This window comes from Mastomys coucha, unplaced genomic scaffold, assembly GCF_008632895.1.
Source record: "Mastomys coucha isolate ucsf_1 unplaced genomic scaffold, UCSF_Mcou_1 pScaffold14, whole genome shotgun sequence".
NCBI classification, from domain to species: Eukaryota; Metazoa; Chordata; class Mammalia; order Rodentia; family Muridae; genus Mastomys; species Mastomys coucha.
This window is the reverse complement of record NW_022196896.1, coordinates 15,560,876-15,582,005: the sequence shown is the minus strand read 5'-3', so window position 1 is coordinate 15,582,005 and position 21,130 is coordinate 15,560,876. Positions and strand designations below refer to the sequence as shown.

The window sequence follows — 21,130 nt, the reverse complement described above, 5'->3', positions numbered from 1 at the left end:
AGAGAGAGAGAGAAAGAGAGAGAGAAAGAGAGAGAGAAAGTGCATGCAACACCAGAGGAAGAAAACCTGAAAGGCTAAGTAGAAATAGGATTCCTCTGTGGAATAAGTTAGACATTTGTGAGATTATGTCACCTTTCCTTAGATGGTATTCTGCCCTGATTGCTCCACTCCTGGCTCACAGTCTCCACATTTGAAGCAGCATGCAGTTGGGTTGACCAGTTGTTCGATTTTACTTTGGTGGTAACAAGCTGCTGCAGTGCCTTTGAGTCGATCACATCTCTTTAGTCTTGCTTTGCAAACCTATATGTTTTGTGGGCTCTCCCCGCTTCGGCTATTGTCTAGTGCATGGACCCCCTTCTCTGTGTTCCTAGAGTTGATAGGAAGTTTCTTCCAAATAGTTGCTGACTTTACTTTGTCTCAATACTTAATTAGAAATCCTTAGTCCCACTTTATTGGTGGTGTTGTTTCTTGGTCAGATGCTGACCCAGGAGCTTTTACTGGCCACTTCCTCCTACAGCAGCCATCTTCTTGTGGGACTTACTGTGGAATTCTTCCTCCCTGGCTCTCTGCTTCTTCCTCCTGCTCTCTTTCTAGGTAGAAAACTGGAAGTTTCTTTATCTCTGAGATTACACGTGACTATTTTTCTCTTCCTATGTTTGGTATTTGTGCCCTGTCTGTCCTGGGGTTGACCAGAACTCCACATCCTCTCCCCACCTCACTACAGAGATGAAGGAGGGCTGACCAAGGACGTGCCTTGTTGGAGAGCGTAGAGAGAGCAGTGTGGGAGAGAGTAGACTCGGTGTTTGCAGGAGCCTGGTCCTTTCCGTGAAATGCTGATGGAGATGCCAGTCCTCTGCTTTGTCACAGTGGACACTAGGATATGTGACTGTCTAACTCGCTTGGCTTCTGGGAAAGGCTGTGGAAAGGCTCCCATCTCATTCACTTGCCAGGGTTCAGAGCCAGCTCTGCAGTGGCAGAGGGAAATGAAGAGTGTGCCCTGGGCCCCTGACCCTCAGGCACCTTTGACCATATTTACTATGCCTCCTTTGAGAGATGGGATGCCTGTCTCAAGGTTGTGGAGAGCTAAATGTCAGATGTCTTAGAAAGCTGCAGAACTTATGCTTTCATTCATATTTTGGCTATAACTCTTAAATTTTGTAGTAGGTTAGAAATACATGCATATATACATACATACATACATACATACATACATTTGGATTCAGCAAAATACCCAATTCCCATATATCAGGGACCTGCATCATTTTATATCTGTTTACCTCCTGGTAGAAGCTCACAGACAACGTTTTTCTGCCCTTGTCTTCACTAACCCTCAGCCAATAGGGAGGTTAGGCTGTGGATGTGAATGAGGGGGGGGGGCGGCAAAGGGAAGATCATAAACTTCCCAGAGCTTACTGTACTTGGGGGCTACATAGCCTCTTTAAAGGTTAGCATTGTTTCTCTAACTCACTTTCTACTACAAAAATATGGGAGGCATTTTCATCTCTCATACCAAAAGGAAAGCAATCCCTTGTCCTGTTTCTTTTCTCCTCTCTGACAGAGACTCTCCCATACCCACCAGAGAGCTTTATATCTGCACTCTCACAAGGAACTGTCCAAGGCAGTGGCCTTCTCCTACCCTTCTGCTCTTCCAGTCCCAGATTTCGGAATGGAAGCTGGCCCCGGCATGAGAACTGACCTCAATGCATGGTAGTTGTGTATGAGATTCTCTCACATGCTAACAAGCATCGAGCTCTTAGGTTGTGACAACAGTATTTACAAAGGAAGGAGAGGAGGGTCTGTCAGCCCTCAGTGTTTAACCCACTTATCTGGTGATGTGAGTTTTTTTCAGGTACATTTTATTTTGGCCTGAAACTTTAAAACTGCTTAGGCACAATTTTCTACAAGGTAGAGGTGATGGAAAGCTGGCATTACCATGCAACATGACCTAATTTTGAAGCTTTGTCTTATGTCCACTCAGATAAGCACACTCAGCTGTAAAGTGGTTTTTTTCCTTGCATTTGTAATCTATATAATTATATCCCACTTACATTATGAAAGCTATTATTGAAGATGAATAAGCCTGTTTTTTTCTTATCTTCTTTGTCTTACACTGAGTGCTTAAGTTAGATCTAATGCTTGGAAACCGGATTTCTCAGACAAGAATAAAATTACCAAAATGAAATTGATTTTCTAACGATGTTGTTTCTGCACTGATGCATACTGCCCTCCTGTGGCCATCAGTGAAAACCCGAAGAGTCTTATAAGTGCAACATTCAACATTTTCCACACAAATCAGCTTCTAGGTTGCATATAATTTATACATTTTAAGCTTCATTTGTGTGTGTGTGTGTGTGTGTGTGTGTGTGTGTGTGATGCCATTTGAACTCAGGACCCTTGTGCATGCTTGGCGAGCACACCAGCATGGAAACCCATCTCCAGCCTGAACTTGGCTTTCGATGTAATTTTAGTATCAAAGGGAGATGAGGAACTTTCCTTAGATGGCTTACAAGATCTGTAAAAGCTGTGTCTATGATGGCTGGCTACGATACTACAGAACCACTGTACTGTTTCCCCTTCTGTATTCAGTCTTATATGTAGGGTGAGCTCCTGTTGGAAGGTTCGTGAAATTTGATGATAATTGAAGGAGTACGTGATAAGTTCATACCCCTTTAAAGTATAGCACCAGTCAAAGACAGCAAGGGAATAGCCTCACGTAGAGAGAGAGGCATTTTGAGATAGGGTCTCACTATGTAATCTTGGCTAACTGGGAACTCATAGAAATTGACCCAGCTCTGCCTTCTGAGTGCTGGAATGAAAAGGTGAGCCACCATGCTTGTCAGGGAAAGTTCTTCTGACTTGGAAAGCCATATTCTGAGACTCAACAGTTGATAACTTTCTGTATAATATTATTCATGTATGCCTTGGGCCTGACTTCACATTAGGTTATGGTGAAAAAACCATTTTCATCAAAGCATCAGCCATAAGGGACTGGACAAATATAGCTCAGAGTTTGAGTGCCCAGCTTAGCAGGCACAAGGTATGGGTTTGATTTAGTACTAAAACCAAACTGAGCCAAAACCAAAAGCAGCTGTGTCTTCTGCTTGAGCCAGGATCCTGTTCTGTAGTCTGCGAGTTATGTAAACTCACCATCCTTCTGCTTGTGTATTTCCTGGGTGCTGGAATTACAGGCATGGGCCATGGTGGCCTTTTGCCTATTTTCTAGGTTCCTTTTAGAAGTGTTAGCACAGGCTTTAAATCTTTAAATCTTTGGCCCGATTTATCTAGAAGAGATTAGACACATTAGTCAAGATAAGAAAACGAATATCTGAACTTTCTGAAGTAGATTATCACATGATAAATCACTTTAATTGCTTATCCTTGTCTACTTTCCCAGTTGGCCCTTCCTGCTTAATAATTCATGACTCCTTGTGCACTGGCTTCTTCCCAGTGTAGATAAAGGGACCATGAACTGCTAAAGAGATGAGTGGCAGCCGCTTCATCCTTCATGGGTTTCTTCTCTCTATTTTTCTAAATACATCCTATCCCTTAGAAACATCACACAGCCAGAATTGACTCAGTATAAAGCTGTTTTTCATTCAAGCAACAATTCACTCTTAGCAAATGAGGTGAATGCCAACTGGTATGCAGATACTCCACCCCCTGCCCTTAAGTGGCTCTCTTTATGAGAAAGCCTTGCTTAAGCCTTAATGATTGTCATTGTTGGGGAAGAGTTTGAGGAGCTGAGGGAAGGCAGTAAGCGCCTACCAGAGAGATGAAGGCAAGGATTCCAGAGGAAGTGCTAGTATATAGAACCATGTGACAACTGAAATGGCAGGTGAAGGGGGTAAGGGGTAATGATTAGGATGTTCAGGTAGACAGCACTGTCTGTAAATGTTTGGAACCAAGAAAGGAGTGTTTGGTCCATTCAGGCGCCTGTAACTGAACAGCAGTCTAGCAGCTTAGAAGAAGTTTATATCTCACTAGACAAGGAGGCTAGTAAGCCCAAGGCCAAGGTTTTAGCAGATTTGGTGTTTAATGAGGTCCTGTTTTCTGGCCCACAGGTAACTATCTTCTTAGAGCCAGGTCACATAACAGAAAGGAACAGAAACTCTATGGGGTCGTTTTTATAAGGGCATCAATCTTATTCTTGAGGGCTCTGTCCTCATGATTTAAGTACACTGAAGGCCTTACTTCCTAATACTGCCTGGTTTCAATACAAGAAATTTGGGAACATGAATGTTCAGTCTGTAATCGGGGTCCAGGAGAGTCTCATGCCTTTTTGCATATCTAGCATACGGTTTGTAGGAGGCCATACTGAGAGATGGAGACTGGGAAGGGCCAGATATGGTCAGGGTCCTGGGATTTCTGACATTATGATATGATGTTGCGATCTACAAATATGTCAGGCTGTATTTATAGCCATCCTGAGAAAGATACTGAGCATAGGTTTGGCACACTTGGGTGGGAGCCATGAAGAAAATCTCCTGGGATACCCAAAGAATGACTCCTGGGATTCTGGCCTGGGTGAGGTGAAGTAAACAAAAGTGAATCCAATACTGGAAGTGTAGTTTGCATTTCCTAAAGCTCTTCCATTTGGGACACATGGGTCTCAGGATGGAGGTCTGAGTTTGGTATAGATTTGGAAGTCGCTTTGAACTCCCGGGTATGAATGAGATCACCTTGTGACTAGATTTAGTAGGTAGGAGACTAGAAGAAAAATAGATAAAATTCTTTTAGAACATGGGAAAGGTGGGAGGGACAACAGCCATTATAAGCTAAAGGCAAGTTCCAAGACAGGCTAACAGTGTTGGGTGCTGTGGCACTCATGAGAGCTCAGTGAACAGGGCATGGAGAAAGCTTCTGACCCTTGGCTTGGCTGACAGTTGTTTGGGTGGAGTGCTGGGGTGGAATCTTCCACTGTTTCTGGAACCCTGACTGAGACTCTATAGACATAGAAACATGCAAAATATCATTGTCTCCTGCCTGTCATAGCCGAGGCAAGAATATGTAATCCACACATCTGTCTCCTTTTGACACTTTGGACACTTTGCTAGATTTGATCCTCAAAGAGCCCTCTCCTCTGGTCCTTATTTGACACTGGTCTGTAGTATTGGGAATAATAGAAAAGCAAAGAAATGAGGTACAGAGCAGGGGCTGGGGAGGTAATCAGTCACTAGAGTGCTTGCAAGGCCTTGCAGGTATGAGGACTTGAGTTTAATTTGCATGCATCTTTTAAAGTGCTGAGTGTGCTCAGTGTTGGGGCTGCAGGGATGGGTTAGCCATTAAGAATGTTTGCTGTTCTTCCAGAGTTCTGTTCCTAGCATCTGCAGCAGGTGACTAACAACTACCTGTAGATCCCACTCTAGGGATCTCATACCCTCTTCTGGTCTCTTAGGGCATATGCACACATGGAATGTACTGCCCACCTTAAAAAAAAAAGCCAAGTGCAAGTGTGGTGGAGCACACTCAAAATCCCAGTGCTGGGAAGGCTGGTGCCCACATGGCTCAGGGACTCACTGGCCAGCCAGCTTAGCCACACTGGCTATCCAGCCACACTTGGCAAGTTCTAGGTCAGTAGAGACCATTCCTGAGAAAAATTGTGGGCAGAATCCAAGGAACCTCTAGCTTCCATACTCACATGCATACATGTGCTCATGTGTCCTTATAGCACATGCACTTGTATATGTAGTGAGCATGTGCATGGACACATACATAGACACAGACATGCACACGCATACACAGAGAGCAGAAAGAGGAAGAAAGACCAGTTTGCAAGGCGACTTATAGCTGCAGAGTTTGGAATGAGTGCAGTTCTTCTCCTGTGCCCCGTGTTCACGCTGCTCCTGCAGCTTGAGAACCGTCTACCTTTGACTTTGTACCCTCACTGCTGAGCTGTGTGGCCCAGGCAGTCCCCTCTCCTACAACCTGCTACTCTGTATTTTCTGCACATCCCCCACTTGCATAGCATTTCCTGCTCTGGGAGGAAACAGATGTCATCCTGAGGCAGGGAACTTAACCTCTCTTTACTCTCTATCCTTTATAAGACCTGAATTCCTTCCATCTTAGATAATGAAGTGTCTCTCTTCTTCTCCATAGCACCTTCTTTCTTCTAATTTGCCTTTGAACTGTGATTTTTCTTGTCCTCATTCTAGAAATTTCCTTAGATAATCTCGTTTCCCCTCACAGCTTTAAAACTCACTAAATGTCCCTGCCTGCCCACCAGCTTGATCTCCATGTAGAGTCTAAACTTTCCTCTTGAGTTTTTCCTGCTTTCAGAACATCTTCTGTCTTTGGAGCCTTCAAGTGCATCTGGTTCACCTACCTTTCATTCCTCAAACCCATTCCACCATGTGTGGTCCAGCACTGATTGGTGAAATACACTCAAAGGTTTAGCCTGGGCGAAGACAGCCACTTTTCCTGAATATCCACTGGTTACTGGGCCCTTCTACCTCAGAATTTATCCATGTACCATGTGGTACCTCTCTGTCATGGTGTACTGAACATCATTTCTTGTCTGTCTCACTCACTCTGTCTTCCTGTCAGCATTGCCATAAGTCTGATTGTGTCTTGCCTGGCTGAAACTTTCCAGCACTTAGCTTTTACTTTTGGAATGGAAATGATTCAGCCTGGCTTCAGGCCTCCTGTGATTGGTTCCATGGGGCCGTCCATCCAGGTCTTACATGCTTCCTCACATGCATCCTAGAGTCCAGTTATACTCAGGGCATTCTCATAGGTCCCGACAGCCAGTGTCTTCAGACAGGTGTCTTGAGTTCCTTCCTGTTCATCCTACAGTTATGCCCAGGATCTAACTGGTGACACGACACTTCTTCCCACGTGAACTTGCCAGCTTAGAGTCACACATGCCTCATTTTTATGCTTTAGGAACCTCTGTTCTGCTCTCAAACTTGTTGATGCTTAGTTTAGGATTAATTTTTTTCTCCTAAGACTGTTGGCTTTCCTGACGACCAAAGGTTACATAACCTCGTTTGTTGTGAATTTTAATAATGTGCAATTAGAATCACAGTGCTCATTATCCTAATGGAATGTGAAAACCATTACTAGATTATTGCAGGTATAAAAAAGATGGCTCGAAGAGGGTGTGTAGCATTGACATTTACATAGAATTCAGTGCAATGGATGTGAGATAGTTTACATCCAAAGGCCCATCACGTGCCCTGCCTATGCACAGTCAAATATTGCTGTGAGGTACTGGTTCCTATTCTCAGCAAATTCATTTCTTCACTTTGCAATAGTTTGAGAGACGTACAAAGAAGACACATGGAGAGAACTTTCTATAAGAATTGTAGGCATTGTTTTTAAAAGATAACAGGGAAGAGTTAAAAATGACTGTAGTGTGGAGAGTGCACTTAAATTAGGGCTTTTTTTTTTTTAGTAAAAATTAAAAAATGATTAGAAACCTTATATTTCTTTTATATTTTTTCTTTCTATTTTTTTTGTTTTTGTTTTGTTTTGCTTTTGTTTTTTGTTTTTGTTTTTGTTTTTAGTGGAGAGGACCTCAATAGAGAATAACTATATAAAATGCTAAAAATTTCAGGGCTTTTTCTTCTTTTTTCTTTTTTTAAAATTAGATATTTTCTTTATTTGCATTTCTAATGTTCTCCCCTTTCCTGGTTTCCCCTCTGAAAAAAACTGTATTCCCTTCCCCCTCCCCCTGCTCACCAACCTACCCTCTCCTGCTTCCTGGCCCTGGCATTCCCCTACACTGGGACACAGAGCCTTCATGGGACCAAGGGCCTCTCCTCCCCTTGATGACTGACAGGCCATCCTCTGCTACATATGCAGCTGGAACCATGTTTTTTTTTCTTTTCTTTTCTCTTTTCTTTTCTTTTTCCTTTTTTTCTTTTTTCTTTTTGGTGTAGCTAGAGTTAGATGCTAGGGCCTGGCACATGCTGGCAGATCTCACACACTGAGATACACTCCAGCTCTTCTTTTCTTCCTGATGTGCAAAATAACATTTCTTTGTAACTATAATTTACTATCATCTTGTGAGTGTGTTTTTTTAAAATTTATTTATTTATTATATGTAAGTACACTGTAGCTGTCTTCAGACATCCCAGAGGAGGGTATCAGATCTCATTACGGGTGGTTGTGAGCCACCATGTGGTTGCTGGAATTTGAACTCAGGACCTTTGGAAGAGCAGTCAGTGCTCTTAACCACTGAGCCATTTCTCCAGCCCATCTTGTGTGTTTTTAATAATAATATTTTTTACCTTTCCGATTTATTAGTACAGCCCACATCGGGGGTAGGAATAATGATCAATACATTTTTTTTTATTATAAAGAAAATTTAAAATATCTCATGTGTATATTCTCAGAGCTACATTCCTCTCAGAGGGAAACCCTTTACTGTATATCTAATAACATGGTTAGCTATAAAAACACTTTGAGATTGTGCAGGTTTCTCAAACCAAGTAAGGAAAAGGACAGGCATTGCAGCTGATAGGATGCTTACTGTCTGCACGTGTTGTGTGGGAACGCTGGATGGGTGAGATTGCCACTAGTGCCACCCAGTGGGAGAGTAACCGCACAGTTCCTTGGGTGAATACTTAAAATCCTTGCAAACAGACTGAGGAAGAGTTGATTTTCTGGAGAGCAAATAATTTACATATTCATTGCATATCACTTATGACACATAGGCAGGTGCATCTTCCCCTTAACCTCTCTTCAAAAGGCAAAAGGGTATCTCAAAAAAATAACCCAACCTTTTTCATCATGAAATGTAAATAAAATACATGAAGCCTAGAAAACAGAAATGCGGGACTAGGCACAAAGCACACGTGTGCCTGTGGAGCCATTCTCAAGCTCCAGAAGGGACTGCTGCTCTCTTCCCATTGGCTGCAGGCACTGCTGTGCACCCGGTAGCACTTGCCGGTCTCCTCGAAGGCTACCGCTTTTGTGAGATAGCATGAGAAAGAGCACAGGAGTCTGAGGGCAGGTGACTGGGAAGATTTAGTTGAACAGGAACACAGGATAACGTCGTCTCTCAGAAAGCCTGTAAATCTACACATTGACTAGAACTATTGTAACAGTCCCTGCCTCTCGGGTTAAACACTGCGATTACTTGGTTCCTCCAGAAAGTACTACATTCTGAACAATGCATTTGAAAGTGACTGCAGAGCTACCTATCTCTGATGCACAGCAGTAACTTGTTTCCACACAATTCCAGGACGTTAGCTTATTGCCAGTGGGTGGACAATCTCAATGAGACCCGGAAGATGCTGTCACTTAGTGGCGGTGGTCCCTTCAGTAACCTGCTCAGGTGGGTCGTGTGCCACATAACAAAAGGAATTGTGAAGCGGGAGATGCACGGCCACGGCATTGGCCGCTTCTCGGAGGAAGAGATTTACCTGCTGATGGAGAAGGACATGCGGTCCTTAGCGGGGCTTTTGGGTAACGTACCACACCTTCTATATTTTCTGTGCTCACTGTTGCATGACTAGTAGAGTGTTGCTGGTTTATGAATTTAACTTGCTTAGGGTTTTTGCTCCCGCATGTAGGTTGTATTTCCACCATTTAACCAAGGCCCCTAATCTCTCAGAGAAATCTCTGGTGTTCGTTTTTAATGCAGCCACGGAGGACCCATGTGGGAGCATGTGGTAGACACGTCGGCATTGGGCTCGGCTGCAGGGATTCTGGCTGTGCTGTGAGGATAGGTGATTTTGAGCAAGCAACCTCTTTTATTTATAGAGACCAGGCTGCTTGGAAGCACATGCTCATGCAGAGTTACACAGACTTGGTGACAACCCAGTTTCTGACCTGTTTTGCATGCGTGCATGTGCGTGCATGCACATGCGTTGGCCCTTGTCATCTTATGCTGTTCCTTCTGGTGTGTATCCTTAATTTTCTTCTTCCTAACATGTTTTATCCAAGATTTTGCATTTTTTTGGACATCGTGGGCTAAATTGGGTCTGGGGAGAGGCAAAGAGCCTTAAACGCCCATGAACTAGTGAGGGGGACTTATTCTGTTCACCAGCTGGCTGCAGATAACCTGGGCTGCTGTTGTTCTAACCTGGGCGAGCCTTGATTCTTGGATATGATGATTCACACAGACACTGTCCAAAGCAGCAGCATAGATGTGAACCCATGTCTTCTAATATGGAACTGTTTAATGGACTCAACGGGACTTGGTTTTGTTCACCTGCCCTCCTTTTGTGGTAATGATGTCCAGATCTGTCACCATTCCCGTTGTAGAGCATGCTAGATTCCTTGCCTCCACGAAGAACTGGGATGTGGGATTTGTTTTGTTGACACCTACCTGGTGTGTTGGATGTGAGGCTCTGTGGACATACCCCTCTTGCAGAGTGCTCTACATTGAGCACTTGATTGTTCCACATTCCAAATATTTGCTAGACCTGGAGTCCTCCCTTGAATATTATCTGGTGCCTTGCTCTGGGAATTGTCATCTTGACCTCAGACGGCCAACCCTTAGTGGGATCCTTAACAGTGGCTGTGTCTGCTTCTGACTTACTCCTCCTCCTCTCCAGCATATGCTGTTGGAAGGCTCCACAAATGGGGAGTTGAATTCCAGAGTAATTATTATGGCAAAGACTATGCCAGTAAAAGCCTTTTGAACGATTGAACAGCATTGATTTCTTAACCAGATCATTGTGAATATCCCTCCACTAAAAGTGTTTCTTGTTCAGAGAAGTTTAGAGAGCAGGGAGATGGCAGTAATGACTACTGACACTTTCTCTGAGGACTCAATGACTAAGCTTTGTTCCCAATGCATCACTGTGCATCACTAATGGATAGGCTGGAAGCCTTGTAAGCATAGGAGTTTGCCCTCACTCATGGCTTGTCACTGGTTGACTGTGGTCTGGATGGGAAGTCCCACTTAATATTTGTAAGTTTTTTTTTATTATATACATTCTTCTTTCTTTTTTTTATTAGATATTTTCTTTACTTACATATCATATGATATCTCCTTTCCCTGTTTCCCCTCCAAAAAAAATAAAATAAACAAAACAAACAAACAAACAAAAACCCAGTCCCTTCTACCCCGCTCCCTACTCACCAACCTACCCTCTCCCACTTCCTGGCCCTGGCATTCCCCTACACTGGGGCATAGAACCATCACAGGGCCAAGGGCCTTTCCTCCCCTTGATGATTGACAAGGCCATCCTCTGCTATACATATGCTGCTGGAGCCGTTAGTCCCACCATGTGTATTCTTTGGTTGGTGGTTTAGTCCCTGGGGGCTCTGAGGGTACTAGTTAGTTCATATTGTTGTTAGTCCTAAGGGGTTGCAAACCCTTCAGCTCCTTGGGTCCTTTCTCTAGCTCCTTCATTGGGGATCCTGTACTCAGTCCAATGGATGGCTGTGAGCCTCTACTTCTGTATTAGTTGGGTACTGTCAGAGCCTCTCAGGAGACAGCTATATCAGGCTCCTGTCAGCCAGCACTTGCTGATATCCACAATAGTGTCTGGATTTGATGGTTGAATATGGGAAGGATTCCCAGGTGGAGCAGTCTCTGGATTGTCCTTCCTTCAGTCTCTGCTCCATAGTTTGTCTCTGCAACTCCTTCCATGGGTATTTTGTTCCCCCTTTTAAGAATGAACGAAGTATCCACACTTTGGTCTTCCTTCTTCTTGAGTTTCTTGTGGTTTGTGGATTGTATCTTGGGTATTCTGAGTTTCTGAGCTAATATCCACTTATCACTTAGTGAGTGCACACCATGTGTGTTCTTTTGTGATTGGATTACCTCACTCAGGATAATATTCTCCAGATCCATCCATTTCCCTAAGAATTTCATGAATTCATTGTTTTTAATAGCTGAATAGTACTCCATTATATATATGTATCAAATTTTCTATATCCATTCCTCTGTTGAGGGACATCTGGGTTGTTTCCAGTTTCTGGCTATTATAAATAAGGCTGCTATGAACATAGTGGAGCATGTATCATTATTACGTGTTGGAGCATATTCTGGGTATATGCCCAGGAGTGGTATAGCTGGGTCTTCTGGTAGTACTATGTCCAATTTCCGGATGAACTGCTAAACTGATTTCCAGAGAGGTTGTACCAGTTTGCAATCCCACTAGCAATGAAGTAATGTTCCTCTTTTACCACAACCTCTCAAGCATTTGCTGTCAACTGAGTTTTTGATCTTAGCCATTCTGACTGGTGTGAGGTGGAATCTCAGGGTTGTTTTGATTTGAATTTCTCTGATGACTAAGGATGTTGAACATTTCTTTAGGTGCTTCTTGGCCATTCAGAATTCCTCAATTGAGAATTCTTGTTTAGCTTTGTACCCCATTTTTTAATAGGGTTATACAGTTAGACTCTCTGGCGTGTAACTTCTTGAGTTCTTTGTATACATTGGATATTAGCCCTCTATCGGATGTAGGATTGGTAAAGATCTTTTCCTAATCCATTGGTTGCTGTTCTGAGTACCATGATGGATTCTCCAGGACCTGCTGTGTCTAGCCCAGGACATAGGTGACTCCTCTCTGTCTACTATCACAGCTACTGCTTACTGCCACCTAGTAGCAACAGATCCACTGTTGTGAAGAGTTATGATGCTTGTGTTGAAGTAACCTTTATTTAATCACAGAATTTGCACTTAACATACCTTCATTAGGAATGTTATTTCTTAGGAAAACTGTGTTTGAAACAAAAAAATTTTTTTTCTGACTTTTAAATTTGTCAATTATAGAAGTTTAGAAAGGTTCAGAAAAGCACAGAGAAGGAAAGCAAGTCAAAATAATTTTACAACTTATTGCTCACCAAAGTACTCTTTGATGCTAACCATTTGATGCCTGGCCTTTTAATACTTTTATACATAATTTTGAATCATGTATAGATATACATACACTATTTTTCTTGTTTCTATCATTAAGTATTCTGTACCATGTGACTGCATATCATAGTTGATGCCAGCAAAACTTATCAGACAAACTCCACTTTGCCTACTGTTTGTTTTATACTTTTGTTCTGGTAATTCTGAGTCTACAGATATATTTAAAAAAAAAAAACAAACAGAAAATAAGACAGCATGCGACTAAGATTGTATAGCTGTGTCTTGTATTAACAAGGAGTTCCCCAGCTGGGTCCATTAAAGCTGGGTATGCAATTAAAGTAAGTAGAGACCATGGGATACCCAACAAAGTCAAACAACACTACACATATGATAATGGGGGAAAGTGAAGCATACACAGGTTGAGTCACACCATTAGGCAGAAGTGAGACAGGATCAAATCCAGAACATTAGGCTTACAACATTATTTTCTACCTGCCGAGTGTTTGCAGGGCATGGGTTCCAGAACCCAGATCTGAATGGTGAGGGCGTAAGGAAAGGTCAGACACACATGCAGGAAACCTGGGGCTGGGTGGTCTGGGCTGTCTGGTAGAGAAGCTGCAGCACCTGAAGCTCAGTGTGTTTCTTATACAGGGTTGAGTAAGGAAGCAGGCTTATGGCATACAGCTGAGTCAAGGTCACAGGTTCAGGAAATCACAGTGGGAGCCGACTCTGTGGGAAAGCTTCAGATTTCAATATGCACTAAAGTTACGGTAGACATTTTCTGCATGTCCTATCACCATCCATACACGAACAAAGAGAGAAGGGCTTGCCATTCCCATGGGGCTGAGGCACTGGGGTCTTTGACATGACTCCTTACAACCTAACTATGACCCCAAATTTCCTTATGGATTGTACTTGAAGTGACTATTATTTCGGTGTGGCATCTTTAGAACATTTTCTAAAGTAGACAGAGCTTAGACTATCAAATTAAGAAGTAGTCTCTAAAGTTATGTTCAAGAATGTTTTATTTGCTTGCTTCTAGTGGACTACTGATCAAGTTTTGGTTGTCTGAGAATATAGCCCTGTGGGAGAGCTCTCGTCCAATGTAGAACTCTAGGCTCCATCCCCAAGGACTGAAAACAAAACAAAATAAAACAAATATAGATATGTTTGTGAACTGAAGTTGCACTGTCAGCCTTTAAGAGCCTGCTCAGATCAGAGCCAAATGATAAATCTGACTTGTAAATGGGAGTGAGAAAAGCTGATTTCCAGAAGCATCACTTGCTTAATAAAAAATTTATTGTGTATTTTTTAATGTGAAATATTTCTTTTGAGTCTGAAAATAGCTCAGGGTTTCTTTGGTCTTCAGTCTTTATTGATATCAGATTGGCACATTTGTAAGAACCACATCTATTGGTTATTTTAATAAGCGTTTGTGATCTTGATTATTTAATGAAGGGTAAGTGATGCAAAGTAGTGTGTCCTGTCAGAGGCAGCTTCCCAGCCGCTTCCTAAGCATATGCAATCACAACGTGGTGCAGTTTACACAATGGTTACATAGTGTTTTTGGATAAAAAGAATCATTACTTCTGTTTTTCAAGTAAAGAAGACACTTGGCTGTTCACTTAGTCTACAGTTAACTTATATATGGACGATTAAAATATTCTCAAAGGACAACATGGCAAAGTGTTTGGGCTGAGAAATGGAAAATCTGTAGCCCTTGTGGTTCTCAGACCTTCCCAGTCACCAAACAAGACTGCATTTTCATGCTTTGAGGATCATGGTGGAGATAGAGGCTGCCAGCTGTGGTAACTGGACTTGGTGACCCTCTAACAGGCCACCGTGTGTGTCTCTGATTATAATGAAGCAGTATTGTCTCTCAGAGTGCTTGTTTACTTTTAATTGGACATCTATAGGGTCCTGTGTGATGCTGCTGCTGTTATCTTGTGACAGTAGATGAGTAATTGATAAATGGAGTTTGGTTGTGAGATGGAATCATATATAGGGAAAATAATGAAATCCAATTTTAGGTATTGGAGACCAGTACTGCATAGATGGTAGTTAATAGTGACTGCACACAGTTAACAGACAGCCAACAATAACCTCAGGATTTGTGGACCTAAGAATTAATCTTTGTTTATTATTATTTAAAAAATATTGAATTTACAAATCTCCCATTTTTTTCTAGTTAGGGTCTCATGTGGCCTAGTCTTTTCTCCAACTCACCATGTAGCAAAGTCTGGTCTTGAACTCCTGATTCTCTTGTCTCTAAGTTCTGAATGCTGGGATTAGTAGCATGTGCCATCATGAACAAGGATGGGGAGAGAAAGAGTAACAGGCTCTAATGCCCCTTTCAGACCCATCTCTGTGGCTAGGGACCTAATAGGAGAACGTATTTATAAACATGAGAATTCGGAGCAGTTCCTTTGATCAAAGAGACATGCGTTGAGTAGCATGCTGAGATCTTTGTGAAGGGCTTGAGAGTCAGTGATGGACAACTTTAGCATAGCTCTGAGTTACCAGGGCTGCCGTAAGGAAGAAATATTTTTGGTAAACATTTATAAAATCACACATCTGTGAGGGGTGTCTTCATGAACAACAGGATGCAAAGAGGGCAGTTTTCAGGGGAGTAATTGTGGACACATCATAGCCATTCCAGAAGGCTTCTTTGGTGAATGACATTTAAAGTGAATGCTAAAACATAAGCCAGAGTTAGGCAAGCATGTGTGTGTGGGAGGAAGGCAGGGTTATGACAGTGAATTGAATAGCTTGGGATAAGAAAGGAACATTATGTGGAAAGATCTAGAAATCAGATACAGATGGGAGCTTTCAAAGACTGTAAAGGTGGCCATTGTGGTTAGACATTTTACAAGAGCAGAGGGGTGTTAGTAGGCAGAGGTAGTCAGGGGCTGAGAATATTCAGGCTTCATATGTCATGTAAATAATTTTTGTGTTTCTTGTCTGAGAGCAAAGAGAGACCATGAGAGATTGGGAACTGATAAGATGGCTCATCAGATAGAGGGCTCTGCTCCTAAGCCTGATGAGCTGAGATTGATTTCCAAGACTCACATGGTGCAAAGAGAAAACCAATTCTTAAAGATTCACTGGCCTCTCTACATTGTGCGACATATGTATCCATACACATTGACACACACATACACACACACACAGAGGGAGAGGGTGAGGGTGAGGGAGAGGGAGAGGCAGAGGGAGAGGGAGGGAGAGGGAGGGAGAAAGAAGGAGAGGGAGGGAGAGAGAAGGAGAGAGAGAGAGAGAGAGAGAGAGAGAGAGAGAGAGAGAGAAAGAGTTCTGTTTAGTGTGGTGATGGAGTGCATGCGTGTGTGTGTGTGTGTGTGTGTGTGTGTGTGTGTGTGTGTGTGTGTATGTGAAGAGGGTTGTTACTGTCCAGGAAAGATAAGATGCTCTTGGGACTCCAACCAAGGTGTTATAGTTGGACAGACAGGGGTGGTTTAGGCTTGGAAAGCTAGTCATTTGTTGAAGGGAGCATTGGGGGAGGAGACTCATCGACTTTTAGGTGTGGATATACTATGTTGGAGACAGACACTTGAGTGGAGATGAAGTATGTGGCAAAGGGAGCTTATTGTTAGTGGACAAAAGGCAAATGAGTTTATCAAAGTATACCAAAGCAGTTGTGCAACTATTTGGAACAGAGCCAAATGGAAGTCTGCATTTCATGTCACAGACAAACAGGTTGGTAGATGCTGTGGTCAGTGCTGTTTGGTCCCACACCTGCGTAAGTGATCTTTTCTTCAGTTTTGAGCTGAGGTGTGTACATCAGTATGATGAAGTGGGAATGCAGTAGGTTGAAGTGTGTGAGATAGCTTTAGGAGGTAAAGGATGCTTTTTAGTGGCTGCAGGGACAAAGCCACTCAGCTGGCTTCCAGATAGGTAAAATGACCTGAACTCCGAAAGAGGTGAGAAGGTGGCCAGAAAGCTCTTTTATAGCTTTGAATAATGAGCAGGCTAACACTGCAGCTAGTGATTTTGCATACTGATTTTGTATCAGTTATGTACAATTGTTAACTTGGTGCTGTGCTAAGTCTGTGGGAACCAAAGAGCAGCATGGAAGGTCTTTACTCTCTAGATGCTTAGGCTCCATCTGCAAGGCTCAAAAGTATCATAATATGTGAAGATTTCCTATCTGATCTCAGAATCCTGTCATCATTTAGAAATAGGAGGATGTCGGAAGGTGGAGATAGGAAACTGTTCCTATTTACAAAGGGAGAGGGGCAACCATTTCAGAGAATGAAGCAAAATACTCAAGTGGGTTCTTAAGGAGATGGCTAGTTTTACAAATCTACCTCTGATTAATTCTGGGCAAGGTACAGCAAAAGTAACATTATCTACATAGCTTGGCCACTGGGAAGACCATTTCTGGATTTCTTCATATGGCTGGATGCCATGGCATTCTGGTGGGGAAGTACTTTTCTCAATGACCTGCTCACGACTTTGGAGAATTTGGTTTTCCAATGACATTGGATGGAAAAGTCAAGAACCAAAGCTTTTAACCATAACAAGATGAAACCTAGTAGAGAAAAATGTTTGATTTTTGTATGCAGATCCAGAAATTACACTGCCTTATTCAGAGTTGGGAGACCCATGTAAAAGGAGAGTACTGAATGACTTTAGTAGATTTCAATCTCAGTATGTTCCCAGTGTCAAAGAAACACTAACAATAGTCTGGGTGGGCTGAGATGAGATGGCCCAGTAAGTAAAGCTCCCATGGAGGTCAGAGGGCAGCTTTTAGGAGTTGGTTCTCACCTTCCACCTGGGTGAGGAAGGTCACTCTTGTTTCTGCCATGGCTTTGGAGCCACCTGCAGACTGCGCTGGCCACCATCCTTTCAGCTGATTCTCTAGGGGTACTACGCAGGCTGTCAGGCTAATCTGACAAGCACTTTCACCCACGGAACCATCTCCCTGGCCCCTGGAATCTTTTCTTTTAGCTTTTGTTTTGTTTTGTTTTGTTTTCTCAATGAATTTTTGATTTGGATAATTGAACATTTTTATCTTTTTAATACATGTTTTAATCAACATATACTAATTATGTAAACTTAAAAGGTAGGATGTGATTTTTTTTTAAATGGGGTCTTACTGAATTGCCCCAGATGTTCTGAACTCATGTTCCTCGTATCTTTGTTTTTTCAGTAACTAAGATTATAGCATGTACCACTATCCCACTTACTATAGCATTTTGATCCATGTTTATATTTTTGACATAGTATATTATACTTGTTTTTGCTATTCAATTTTTAAAAGTATTTATTTTTTTTATTTTATGTGTATGCATGTATATCCTTGTATAATCACATATACATATGCCTGCAGAGGTCAGAAGAAGGTATCAGGTTCCCTGGAACTGCATGATGTGGGTGCTGAGAACTAAACCCTGGTTCTTTGTAATAGCAAGTACTCTAAACTGCTGAACCATGTCTTGAGCCCCAGTCCTGCATGTCACACAAACAGTACCTCATGGGAAGGAATGCCTGGGCCACTTTCATATTAGGCCTTTAGGCCTTGCCTGGGCACTGCTTGGAACACACTGGAACATTTTAATAGATTTTAAAAGGAATGTTTTAGAACCTCAAAGTAGTACTTTATCAAACAGGCTTTGAGTGCTCTTGACACTATGGGGACACTTTTAGAAAAGTGGCCTGTAGCCTGACTGCTCTTTCAGATCACCTGGGAGATGTGTGCAGTCTGGTAGAGAGCCAGCTATACAGTCCCCTGCCAGCCAGATAAGTCTGCATTTCCAGAGGTCTCTTTGAAAAGATATATATTTTTTAAAGATGAAAGTGTTGCTTTTTATCATGCATGTAAACTCTGCATCCCCATTTGATCAATGTGTGGAATTTTTTTATTTGCTTATTTGTGTATGGTCTAAACAGGTCCGTAATCTGACATAGGTTAGGAGTGGGTCTTATGTACATAGGGAAGGGAAGACTGGGCAGGAGACAAATTCAAGGGCCTATGAGGGAGGATTCTGTGTCAGCATACGAAAGAATACCGGAGTCTCTTATTAGGGAGGGATCAAATTAGAACAGCTCAGGTTTACCTCAGTGCTACTGAGGATGTGACCTCGATTGGATCTGTTCACATCATGTTTAATCTGTTAGTCATAACTCTGGATTTAAAAATTATAAACATTTGTAATAATTCTTTGCCTTTTAAAATTTAATGCCCTGTTGATTCTAAATGGTGCTGTCCATATACTTCTTAGGGTGGGGTCATGCACTGGAGCATGGTTGACTTACCAGGAGCCACATCCTTGAAGAAAACTGATTTTTTCCTCCCCCAGAAGACAAACTGTCCAAAGTTGCTGAGCTATGGATGACTGCTCATGAGTTCCTTTCCCCCATGCTAGGGTGTTGACTGGCTTGCTCTTGCTCTTGCTCTTGTTTGGGACCCAGAGCTGCTCTGAGTTCCTGGGTACAGCAGTCCTTTGAGATGCTGTTTTGCTCCAGCTCTTTCTGACCTCTCTGTCTGGCTCTTACAAGTCTCTCCACCCTGTCTCCCATGATGGCCTCTGAGCTTTGAAGGTGGATGCTGTAGATTCCTCATTTGTGATGAGCACTACATAGTCACTTATTCTTAGGACTTTGGCTAATTTGTGCAATGAGTATGTGCCCTGAGCAGACCTTGGGCGCAAGCTCTGCAGCCAGCCCCACAAAACCCAGAGGAAGCTCCACTCCCAGGTGCTCTAACACGCCCAGGATCACAGGATCCCAGAATCACAGGATCACAGAATCACAGGATCACAGAGGCACCTTGACTCTGAGGAGTTCTGACACACCCAGGATCACAGGAAGGACAGGCTCCAGTCAGATTTAGCAAGGGCAGGTAGCACTAGAGATAACCAGATGGTGTGGGGCAAGTGTAAGAATATAAGCAACACAAACCAAGGTTATTTGGCATCATCAGAACCTAATATTTCCACCATAGCAAGTCCTGGACACACCATCACACTGGAAAAGCAAGATTCAGATATAAAATCACTTCTCATTATGATGTACAGGACTTTAAGAAAGATATAAATAGCACCCTCAAAGAATACAGGAGAACACAGGTAAACAGCTAGAAGCCCTTCAAAAGGAAACACGAAAATCCCTTAAAGAACTACAGGAAAACAAAATCAAACAGGAGAAGGAAATGAGCAAAACCATTTAGAATATAAAAATGAAAATAGAAACAATAAAGAAATCAGAAAGAGAGACAACCCTGGAGATAGAAAACCTAGGAAAGAAATCAGGGGTCGTAGATGCAAGCATAACCACCAGAATACAAGAGATAGAAGAGAAAATCTCAGGGGCAGAAGACACCATAGAAAACATTGACACAACAGTCAAAGAAAATGCAAAAAGCAAAAGCTCCTAACCCAGAATATCCAGGAAAAGCAAGACACAATGACAAGACCAAACCTAAGAATAATAGGTATAGAAGAGAGTGAAGACTCCCAATGTAGTGGGCCAGTAAATATCTTCAACAAAATTATAGAAGAAAACTTCCCTAACCTAAAGAAAGAAATACCCATGAACATACAAGAAGCCTACAGAACTCCAAATAGACTTGACCAGAAAAGAAATTCCTCTTGTCACATAATAATAAAAACACCAAATACACTAAACAAAGAAAGAATTTTAAAAGCAGTAAGGGGAAAAGGTCAAGTAACATATAAAGGCAGGCCTATCAGAATTACACCAGACTTCTCACCAGAGACTATGAAAGCTAGAAGATCCTGGGCAAATGTCATACAGACCCTACAAGAACACAACAAATACCAGCCCAGGCTACTATACCCAGCAAAACTCTCAATTACCATAGATGGAGAAACCAAGATATTCCATGACAAAACCAAATTTACACAATATCTTTCCACAAATCCAACCCTACAAAGGATAGATAGAAAACATCAACATAAGGGGCAAAACTACACCCTAGAAGAAGCAAGAAAGTAATCTTTCAACAAATCTACACAAACCCAGTCCCACCTCTTACAACAAAAACAACAGGAAGTAACAATTACTTTTTCTTAATTTCTTAATATGAAAATCAATATTACCAACAAATCCTAATTGATTGAAATCCAAAAATATGAGGAATTAGAAATTTGTTGATTGTTATCTAATGGTCTCTCTAATTTTGTAGTTGGAGAAATAGGTTCAATATTTTGCAATCTGTATATACTCTCAGCTTGTTTGTTCATGATAGTATCTTGCTGTGTACAACATAAGGGTCTTGAAATCTTGCTTCTCCTATCTCAGCCTCTCCATCAGTATTATTGTTTATTTCATGTTTTTACACTATACTATGGTTTTCAGAATAGCTTACATGTTTCAAGAGTATTTATTCAG

At 42.1% G+C, this 21,130-nt stretch overlaps 1 protein-coding gene across 1 annotated transcript in view; it reads left to right on the top strand.

Annotated features, from left to right (window-relative positions):
• Window positions 1–21,130, top strand: part of Faxc (failed axon connections homolog, metaxin like GST domain containing) — a 74,454-nt gene that overhangs the window by 21,748 nt on the left and 31,576 nt on the right. Inside the window, exon 4 of the mRNA XM_031366492.1 lies at window positions 9,188–9,411. Coding sequence (XP_031222352.1) covers window positions 9,188–9,411 — 224 coding nt within the window. The remainder of the gene's footprint in view (window positions 1–9,187; window positions 9,412–21,130) is intronic.